The following is an 11,216-nucleotide window of genomic DNA, read 5'->3' on the forward strand; positions in this document are numbered from 1 at the left end:
CACGACCTGAGCTGAAGGCAGAGGCTTTAACCCACTGAGCCACCCAGGCGCCCCACCTGCTACCTCTTAATCACAATTTGAAAATCCAGAAAGGATGAAATATAATTGACCAGTCTTGAGTAAAGTGACTTTCCTTCATCCAGACATCTCTGGCTAGAGAAGTGGAAGGAAAGGTCGCATAATATGAACATAGCTACCAGCAAAGTGTCCCAGGAGAGAAAAATAATGGACCGAGGTACATATAAGAAAAAGAATGGCACTTACTACAGCAGTTGAAATCTTATATTCCTTTATCAATTTCAATGAGCAATTCATTTTTACAGAGTATATAAGTATTCATCTTTGGTTAGTTTTTGGTTGAATAAAATTATTTGTAATCGGATTAATACAAAAAATACAGTATTGTTGTTGTTCCAGAGTTTCATCTTGGAACTCTGTGTTTTTAATCTAGCATGTCAAACTTCTGGAATACCACATCTACTTCCATCATTTTCCTGCTAACTGGTGTTCCCGGGCTGGAAGCCTTTCACATCTGGATCTCCATTCCCTTCTGCTTTCTCTACATAACTGCCCTCTCAGGAAACAGCCTGATCCTCTTTGCCATTGTCACCCAGCCCAGCCTCCACAAACCCATGTATTATTTCCTCTCCATGCTGTCCACCACTGACCTTGGCCTGTCCATATCCACCCTGGTCACCATGTTGGGTATATTCTGGTTCGATGCCAGGGAGATCAGCTTTAATGCCTGCTTGTCACAGATGTTCTTTATTAAACTCTTCACTGTCATGGAATCCTCAGTGCTGTTGACCATGGCCTTTGATCGTTTTGTGGCCATCTCTAATCCACTCAGGTATGCCACCATTTTAACTGATTCCAGAATAGCTCAAATTGGAGTGGCAATTGTCATCAGAGGGACACTAATGCTGACACCAATGGTTGCACTTCTTAAAAGACTGTCCTTCTGCCGCAGTCACGTGCTCCACCACTCCTACTGCTTCCACCCTGATGTGATGAAGCTCTCATGCACAGACACCAGGATCAACAATGCAGTTGGATTGACTGCCATGATCTCTACTGTTGGTGTGGACTCAATCTTCATTCTCCTTTCTTACATTTTGATTATTAAGACCGTCCTCAGCATTGCATCCCCAGAAGAAAGGAAGAAAGCCTTCAGCACATGTATCTCCCATATTGGGGCTGTTGTTATTTTTTACTTTCCATTGATCAGTCTGTCCTTTGTTCACAGATTTGGGAAACGAGCCCCAGCCTATGTTCATACAATGATTGCTAACACTTACCTCCTGATCCCTCCTGTAATGAACCCCATCATCTACAGTGTGAAGACCAAACAAATACGCAGAGCTGTGATAAAAATTATCTATTCCAAAGACACATAGAATTCTAGAGATGGCCTAACACTATCAATTTAAAAACAAAACTGGTGGTCATGAAACAAAAACTTAAAATTAAAGCTGGAATATATTTAGAACATCAGTTCAGTTGACCCTTTATTTTACAAATGAGAAGACAGAGACATAAGAATAGAAGGAATGAGCAGTGTGAAGCCTTGAGTCTATCATTTCTCCCATCCATCACTGTTCTAAACTGTTGTTTATCCTGCCAACAAACTGAATTTTCTGACTTTGTCTACTTTGGAGAAGTTGGTATGACACATTATGAGAAAGTCATATCTTTATGAGAAATAGGCAGCATTTTTCTAACTGCAATAATAATTTTTACTCACATTTATTATTTCCTTTGACTAGTCATGGTTCTTGGTGTTTTTTGCATTTATTAACACACATCTGAAACAACATTAAAAGGTAGTTAGTTCTTTGATCAATGAGAAAATTGAGGCACAAAAATGTTAAGTTTCTTGCTTAAACAGCTCATAAACAACAGAACCATATTTCACATACATGCAAACTGACTCCACGGTCCCCCAACTCTCTTAACTTTAGCTATGTTGCTACCTATAATATAAACTATATATAAGTATACATGTATATAATTTGTATATATACATATATATGAGTCCATGTAATTTGTACTAGGGGACATAAAGAAGCAAAACAAACAAACAAACAAACAAAAAACCTCACAACTCTATCTTCTAGAAATTTTCAACCAAATTATGGAGAAAAAATCCAAAACAGAATTTTCAAACCTGAAAAATACAAATATATTTCTACTTTATGTTCTTTCCTAAGTAAACATATTCCAGAATTTTTCTCTGCCTTCCATCAACTTTCTGCCCCAGCAGAAACTCAAAAATGACTAAGAATTGTAAATGAATTTCAATTTGTGTCATTTTCTTTGAAATGTTTAATTTGTGGCATTTACTTCACATAATGGCTTAATCCAGCAAATAGGAATGGCCATTAATTCTCAAATATTTAAAGTATATATTTCTTTTTTTTTCTTTTTTCTTTCTTTTTTTTTTTTTTTTTTTTTTTACTTGACAGAGAGAGAGAGAGCAAGTAGGCAGAGCAGCAGGCAGAGGGAGAGGGAGAAGCAGGCTCTCCACTGAGCAGGGAGCCCGATGTGGGGCTTGATCCCAGGACCCTGGGATCATGACCCCAGCCGAAGGCAGCCGCTTAACCGACTGAGCCACCCAGGTGCCCCTAAAGTACATATTTCAATGATGCATTGATATCACTCCATAAAGATAGGCTCTATAGGGGGTATGAGATCCATCAAGGAAGGATTAGTCAGTGATATCCACAGGAAATTTATTAAGTGACAACAGTACTATTTAATAACCAGATGGTGTCAAAATTCTCAGTAAGCTTGACAATAACATTTTCAGTCTCCATTATTGTTGGTCTTCATTTCCATGATCTTTGTATGTTGGAACGTTCTAGGATTTTGTTCTCAGACCTATTTATTCTTTATCATATTCCCATTTTTGGTTATCTCATCCAGCATCATGGCTTCAAATCCCATCTATATGTTGGAAAATCCCAAACTAATATTTATGGTCCCGTCTCACATCCTATGTATCAGTACTCCTACTTGAATGTTTAATAATCATCTCAGACTCATCATGTCCGAAAACATATCTTAGTGTTCACATCAACCATGTCTTCTCTAACTTAAAAACTCTATTTTTCATGTGGCTGAGATAGAGTTTTTGGAGTTATTACTGATACCTGTCTGACAGGTATCCTGTCAGACAACCTATCTGCAAATGCCGATGACTCTTTCTTTCAGATATTCCAGATATTGATACCTGGAATCTAACTTCTTTCTACTACTTCTACTAATACCACCATGCACCCAGCCATCATAATAGTCTCCTGGTAGATCTTCCTTCATCCACTTTTGCTTTACTTTCCCCATGGTAGTTAGAATGATTATTTTAATACATAAAATAGATCGTGCCACTTCTTCCATTCAACATGTCTTGTGGCCCCCTATCTTACCCAAGAAAAATTCACAGTCATTATAATAGTTCATGAGAATCTGTATGATTTAACTCCCCTCTACCATCTCAACTTCATCTCCTACTACTCTCCCCTTTATTCATTCTACTATAACTGTACTACCTCCAAATATTTCCTTAATATCACCATACATGTTTCAACACCAAACTTCACACTTTCTGTCCTCTCTACTTGGAATGTTCTTCCCCCAGACACCCTTGTGGCTTCCTGCCTCACTTCATGCATGTCTCTGCCTAAGTGTTACCTTCCTACATTAAAAACAACTACCTCCTCTCCCTCGATTCCTGTCTGCAATTACTTGCTTCTAATTTTACCTATCTAATTTTTAATACCTGGCACTCCCTTCCCCCACCAAAATATTACATATCTATTTATTTCTTCTCTAGTTTCCCCATTACCAGGTAAGGTCTTTAAGAATAAGAATTTTGTTCATTCATGGTGTCTTCCAGACCCCAAACCAGGGTCTGCCACATAATAAAAAATAGTAACCCTGTTACTACTAGCTACTAATAGTAGCTGGCTCTATTTGTCTCTCAAGCCTCATTGTTTGCCCTCTGTTCAGTGCTCCAGGCACAAGTAACCACTTGCATTTCTTAACTGTGACTGCTTTGGATCACTCAAAAGCCTTTGCACAAGCTGTTACCTCCCTCTATACCACCCTCACTATTTCCCTTCTCCTGACTTAGAAAAGAAGTAACTCTCTTGGAGACATTCCCTGATTTCTCAAGCCTGTCTGGTGTCTTTTCCAGGTGCTTCTGCAGTACCTTGTGGTTCTTTCTTAGGACATCCCTTTTCAGACTCTCTCGTAACTGTTTTCTTATCACAGATTCTGTGCCCACTTTCTAAGACAAGGGACTGTGGTTCATTCATTCACTATTGGAAAGAAGTGAAAAAGTTCAGATGATGTAGATTTACAGGCTAGATATTTGTTTGTTTATGGGGGGGGGAGAAAGAAACTTAGAGAAAAATGATGGGGTATGCAAAGTCCTAAAAATCAGAATGAGAAGGAACTTCAGTCTAAAGAACCAGACAGTCAAGATGTTCATACTACTTCTACAGATGTTTCTCTTCTACTTCACCACCCCTTAAATACACACTAACCTATGGATGGCCCCTCTATCCAATGACCCTGGAAACTTATAAGCTTTTCTCACTAGGGAGTGGGTAGTTTGAACATTTGGGAATGGGTGATTTGCAGAGCAAATGTCACTCTACCCAAATTTGACATGTTCACAGTGAATTGAAGACTTTCCTGAAAGCTGGGACAGTAGTAAATGCACGGCTGCTGTTGTAGCTACATTTATTCAGACTCCAACTTGAAAACTTTAACTGCCCTGTAAAAAGTCCCATAAAGCCCTATACGATCCAATTCCATATTATCTATCTCTATCTATTTTTCTTCCCTTTGTTCTCTCTTCCCAGACACACCACCCTCCTTATTATTATAAACCCCTAGATACACTCCTTTCTCAGAAACTTTGCAGTTTTTGTCTTTCTTCTTTGGATGGTCTTCCTCAGAGATCTCATGGATATATTTCTTACTCCCTCCAGGGTTCTCCTCAAATGTCTCCATTATATGAGGCATTCCCTGCCAACTTCAAATTAAAATTTCAACTGCCCATCCCAATATTTACCTGTTCTCTTCTTCCCTTTATTTTTTTCTCCTTAGGTAGTCATAAGGAGAAACTATTTAGTTTCTCGTATTAACCATGGACTGTGTGTCCCTCTCATCAGGATATATAACCTATAAGGGTGGGTTTTAAAAAATTGCATACCTTGTTACATTGCAAGCCCCTGATAAATATTTGTTAAATGGGGATGAATAAACAATCAGAATACCTAGTTCTCTGACCAATATCACTAAAAACTCTGCGACCAAGGCAAAGAGCCTTCATTTCATTCATTTCTTATCTGTAACACAGGTACAAGAGAGTGACTTCCCTATCTCAAGGTCTATTTCATCAACTAAAAGGAGAGCTGAGAATGAAAAACTGAAGTGCATGCCCTTATCCTGAGTTATAGGAATTACTGGTTTTGTATATCCATCTTGGTTTTTAATGAGGATGTGAATTCCTAGAGCCCAGGGACATAACTATACACCCCTGTTGCCTGTCATGTCTAGGAGAGTGGTTAATGAGGAAAATCTCTAACCACTGTTGCTACCTGGGAGAGTTTGAGTTATTTGGAAGAATGGGGATAGATTGTCAAGATCCCTGTATGTGTAAGTGTGGGAATGATGGCAGAGGCAGTGGCAATGCCCCCTTCTTGATCACCCCCCACAACACACACACCAGACAGAAAAAGTGGGAAGCCTATGGGACTGACACACAAGTGAATATGGAGATACTGTCCCCTGCCCGCCAAGTCCCAGAGACCTCAGTACATACTCCCGCAGCCTGTTCCCATGGGCCTCGTAGGCAGCATTATAAATAGACCTGCACTTGAAAGGGTAAACCAGCTCCACCTGCTCTCTCCTAGGATTGCATGGTTTTCAAGTGAGTGCACCCTCACCCAGGACTGAGAAGGCCAAACTCCTACCATCTTAGGAGATTACGAGGACCCCACAGCTGTCTCATATCAGGAAGAAGAAACCCTTGTGTCCCAAATACATCTTCATGGGCTGAGAAGAAATATCCCACAGCACTAGCAGACAGAACAGAAAGGCAAGTAATAGTGAATGCAGAAGCCACATCCAGACTCAAAGAGAAGCTAAAATTGGATCTAACCAAGGGTCACTTTAGGCAGAGAGCCGGACATATGGGAGAGAAATATGTGGTATTCTGGGTAGGTAACTGGGGAGACAATATAATGGCCCAAAGCCTTAGACTGCTACTAGAAAAGCAGAAAAGATGCCCTGCAGAAAGAGGAGTCAGGAAAGGATCCAACTCTGTGGCCAAAAAAGACCCGTGTATCTGTAGGTACTCACACAGTAGCATGGACAAGAGGCTTAGGGAAAGGGAAAATACATGACTGTGCTCCCCCTGCAATCCCTCCATGCCTTTTCCTTCATTCTGGGCCCCACAGAGGTCTAGTGAGCTGACCTCCTTCTGGGGAAGTTTCCTTAGCATTACCCAGACTTTTCAGCCTGAATTGTTTAGATTTCTGAATCTCTCTCCCTAAACTACCAATGGTAGATGCATAGATGGTTGCAAGGATACAAGATATAAGCTTTTATCTCATTTAAGGATACAATTATCTGCCTATTACAAAGGCTTCTCATTCTCTGATAGCAGTGTGGGCCCATATTTGGAATCTCAGATTTGTCAAGGAGAGTAGCTATTACATCTTTACATAAGATCTGAGGATAGGGAGAAGCGCAAATAGTGGTCAGAGGTATGAATTCTGTGATCTTTGGATCTTGGATTTGAATCTTCTTTGCTTATCCATGATGGGGATAATCCAAGTTAAACCTTTTAGTTCCTATTTTATCACACTATATTTTAAGACTGCTGTTCTCCAAACCCTCTCCCCTAAAGAGCATCTCCCAGTTGCAGTAAAGACCCAGATTAGGAGTGATGAAGAATCCTGGGAAGAGAAACAGGTTTACCCTACTACCATTGATGAAGATACCTATAGAGTTTATTCCCAAGATTCAGAGGTCTTTCTTCCTGAAGGCAAGCCCTGGCTCTTTAGAGACAATTAGCTCTAAAGAAGAGGGTACCTAAGGAGCCTAGCAGGGAAAATGTTTGATGAGGTCAAAGCCTATGTGTTTGGTGGCAGGGCAGGGGCAGAGCAGTGCTGGGCTTCCAAAAACAAAAAACTTACCCTACCATGAATAGCTTGTTGGCAGAAATTCCAGGAAACACAAAGCTCTAGGAGTATCAAGACTCAACCCAAGTTCTCCCTAGGGCAAGAGTGTGACCTGGAGGTCGCTTTCAGGTGTGGAGAAACACATCAGCCCCGAGCAGAGAGAAGAGCCTTCACAAGGGACCAGTCCAGGCAGCTAAGTTCTGCTGGAGGCCACATACCCTACCAGCACCTTCATCTCCAGATAAGTCACTGGAGAGAGCTACTCCCTTTCATTTGATGACCCCAAAGGAGTTTCCAGACTTGCTTTTTTTTTTCCTTAGGTTTTTTTCTCATCTTTTAAAAATTGTCATTTTTGTGTTTCTTTTTCCCCTTGCTGACCTTATACCTGGGAACCCAGAATCCTGAAAATTTGAAGAAAAAAAATCCCTCTCCCCACTGGCTTCATATACCCATTATTCCCTTTGCTGTCTAATTCCTACTCATGTTTGAAGACTGATCAAAGGATTATCTTTGTCAGGAAGTCTCCTCTGATCATGCCTCTCCCCATCCTATGCATTAAATGCACACCTTAGGCTAACACTCACTCCAAACTCTAATAATTGGGTTACTTGTCTATCTTCCACCATAGGCAGGGCATCTGAAGAGCAAAAGATGTGTCTTTCATCTCTGTATCATGAGCATCTAGCAAATAGCCTTGTACATAGTAGGTCATATAAGTAGATGCTTATAAAATGAATGAATAATTGAGGGAAAGAAAAAAAAAGAACATACCTGGAAAGGGTTCTCAATAGGGTACCTGTTAACACCTGTCTGAGAAAAGGACCACCCAATATCCATGTAGTGAAGGTGTGGGCCAGGAGGAGTCCAAAAGAATTTGGAAAGGATACATTTTGGGATAAACATTGTTCTCCCTAGATTCCATTTTTTAAAATGTAAATGGGAGATGCCTGAGTGCCTCAGTCAGTTGGGCATTCCACTCTTGGTTTCAGCTCAGGTAATGATCTTGGGGTCCTGGGATCAGACTCCACATTGGGTTCCACACTCAGCACAGAGTCTGCTTATCCCTCTCCCTCTCCTCCTCCTTCCACTTGTGCTCTCTCTTTCTCTCTCTCTCAAATAAACAAGTAAATAAATATCTCTAAAAAAATTTTAATGTAAATGAACCTGGAGAGGAGCAATTGATAAATGAGTTTGAGCTATCATTTTCCCCTTGGACGAGGGCTTCAGAGCTTATGAAAGAGCCTAAAGGGCTTGGAAGAGTGAGAGGGAAGAGTAGGAAAGGGAGAGCTAAGGTGCATTCAGTTTCCAGGTTTCCAGGGTTGGCCTCTGATTGTGCTCCATGTCCTAGCAGGCTAGCAGGTTGCCAGGGTGACCTCACCCTCTCCAGCGCCCCTTCTTGATGCCAGCTATGAGTTCCTGCAACTTCACACATACCACCTTTGTACTTATTGGTATCCCAGGATTAGAAGAAGCCCATTTTTGGATCGGCTTTCCCCTGCTTTCAATGTATGTCGTGGCAGTGTTTGGAAACTGCATCGTGGTCTTCATCGTAAGGACAGAGCGCAGCCTACATGCTCCCATGTACCTCTTTCTCTGCATGCTGGCAGCAATTGACCTGGCCTTGTCAACATCCACCATGCCCAAGATCCTCGCCCTCTTCTGGTTTGATTCCCGGGAGATTACTTTTGATGCCTGCATTACCCAGATGTTTTTTATTCATGCTCTCTCAGCTATTGAGTCCACTATCCTGCTGGCCATGGCCTTTGACCGTTATATAGCCATCTGCCACCCACTGCGCCACGCCGCAGTGCTCAACAATACAGTAACAGCCCAGATTGGCATGGTGGCTGTTGTCCGTGGATCCCTCTTCTTTATCCCACTGCCTCTGCTCATCAAGCGGCTGGCCTTCTGCCACTCCAATGTGCTCTCTCACTCCTATTGTGTCCACCAGGATATGATGAAGTTGGCCTATGCAGACACGTTGCCCAATGTGATCTATGGTCTTACTGCCATACTGTTGGTTATGGGCGTGGATGTTCTGTTCATCTCCTTGTCCTATTTTCTGATTATACGAACAGTTCTACAACTGCCTTCCAAGTCAGAGCGGGCCAAGGCTTTTGGAACCTGTGTGTCACACATCAGTGTGGTATTAGCTTTCTATGTTCCTCTCATTGGCCTCTCAGTGGTACACCGTTTTGGAAACAGCCTTGATCCCATTGTGCATGTTCTCATGGGTGATGTTTACCTACTCCTGCCTCCTGTGATCAATCCCATCATCTACGGTGCCAAGACCAAACAGATCAGAACTCGTGTGCTAGCTATGTTCAAGATCAACCGTGACAAGGACCCTCAGGCTGTGGGAAGAAGGTGATCATTACCACTCCACTTTCCCTTATCTTCAATGGCTTGACAGAAGGATTTCCTAAAGCTAGCTTAATTCTAGTTACCTATAAGCATATCAATGATTTTCTCTGCTGTGGCCTCCAAATTCTGCCTCTGCTTGCGGTGAAAGTTTGGAGGCTACAATGATTTCTTTCCTTACGTCAAAATGTTATTGATAGTGTTACTGTACCAAAAGTCAAAATTAGAAAATCCACCAATGTTCCAATATGTAGTAAAAAAAAATGAAGAGGAGTGACAAAAAATACAACTGGCTTTTTAACAGGGGAAAAATTATTCTACCTGACTAATAATCCGAGATATAATATATTAAATCAACAACTAGACAGCATTTTTGTCTATTAAATTCACAGTTTTTATTAATGAAAATTCACAATGTTGAAATATAAATTCATGACCATCAAAGGTGATGGTATGATTGACATATGTAGCAAGAATTTTTTTTTAATTTTTTAAAAATTTTTATTAACATATAATGCATTATTAGCCCCAGGGGTACAGGTCTGTGAATTACCAGGTTTACACACTTCACAGCACTCACTATAGCACATACCTTCCCTAATGTCCATAACCCAACCACCCTCTCCCTACACACCTCCCCCCCCCCCCCCCCGCCCCGGCAACCCTCAGTTTGTTTTGTGAAATTAAGAGTCTCTTATCGTTTGTCTCCCTCCCGATCCCATCTTGTTTCACTTATTCCTTCCTTACTCCCCAAACCCCTCACATTGTAGCAAGAATTTTTTTTTAAAGTTCTATGCTTTAATGCTATATTCTCACTTTTGGAAATCTATCCTAACAAAGTATTCATAAGTGCAGAAAGCAGGTTTCTCATAAAATATATTGATTACACAATTATTTAAAGAAATCATATTTAAAATTCTAGGCTATAATATATAAAAGTAAGGAATAGTAAACTCAAGTATGGTCCATTTATTTAATGGAATATTATGTGGGATAATCTATATAAAAGGAATACTGTGTAACCTTTAAATAATCTGCTATAAAATGAAACATGCATATAATGTTAAAAAATGAACAATAAGGACACATGATTGAAATTAACTTGAAAAGCCCTATGCCTTGCCTTGAAGGAAATGTGCTCAAATTAATAGTGACTCACTTTGGTTTTACTTTTTAAATTTCTTTATTACGGAGGTCTTGTTTAACTGACATGTAACTTTCCAAATGAAGAAAATGAAAGTGGTAATTTACATAAAACAAAGCTTGTCACAGATCTCACTGTTGGTTTATTATGGATTATCTGGGAATTTATCTAAGCCCTACTCAATAATGCCAATGAACATGTCTTGAGTGCTTACCATGTTTTAGGCACTATACTAAGTACTTTAGAGGTTTTATCTGATCTTCACGACAACTTTTTGGAGTAGATACCATTTTTGACCCCCATTACAAGTGAGAGAAAGGAGGCTTTCATTAACAAGATAACTAAGCCGTACAGTTTGTGAGTGCTGTGCCAAGATTTGAAATTGAATTTGATAATCAAATACAGTCATTTAATTTTCATGTTATATTGCTTCCTGTTTAACATCTGCCATTTATTTCCTCGACCTGTGCAAATTCTGTTTGCTCTCTGCTGTGTGACTTATAAAATGAATGACT

General features: G+C 40.4%; 2 protein-coding genes across 2 annotated transcripts; both read left to right on the forward strand.

Annotated features, from left to right (window-relative positions):
• Positions 1-452: 452 nt before the first annotated feature.
• LOC308350077 (olfactory receptor OR51C1) lies at positions 453-1,397 on the forward strand (the record flags this gene model as incomplete). The annotated part of the gene is made up of 1 exon (XM_080815078.1): positions 453-1,397. One exon carries the CDS (start codon positions 453-455, stop codon positions 1,395-1,397), a length of 945 nt encoding a protein of 314 aa, XP_080671204.1.
• Positions 1,398-8,572: 7,175 nt separating this feature from the next.
• LOC308350152 (olfactory receptor 51E2) lies at positions 8,573-9,567 on the forward strand (the record flags this gene model as incomplete). Its single annotated transcript, XM_080815155.1, has 1 exon — positions 8,573-9,567. Exon 1 carries the CDS (start codon positions 8,596-8,598, stop codon positions 9,565-9,567), a length of 972 nt encoding a protein of 323 aa, XP_080671281.1. The 5' UTR covers positions 8,573-8,595.
• Positions 9,568-11,216: the final 1,649 nt, after the last annotated feature.

Source organism: Martes martes (assembly GCF_963455335.1).
Source record: "Martes martes genome assembly, chromosome: 10".
In the NCBI taxonomy this organism is placed as follows: Eukaryota; Metazoa; Chordata; class Mammalia; order Carnivora; family Mustelidae; genus Martes; species Martes martes.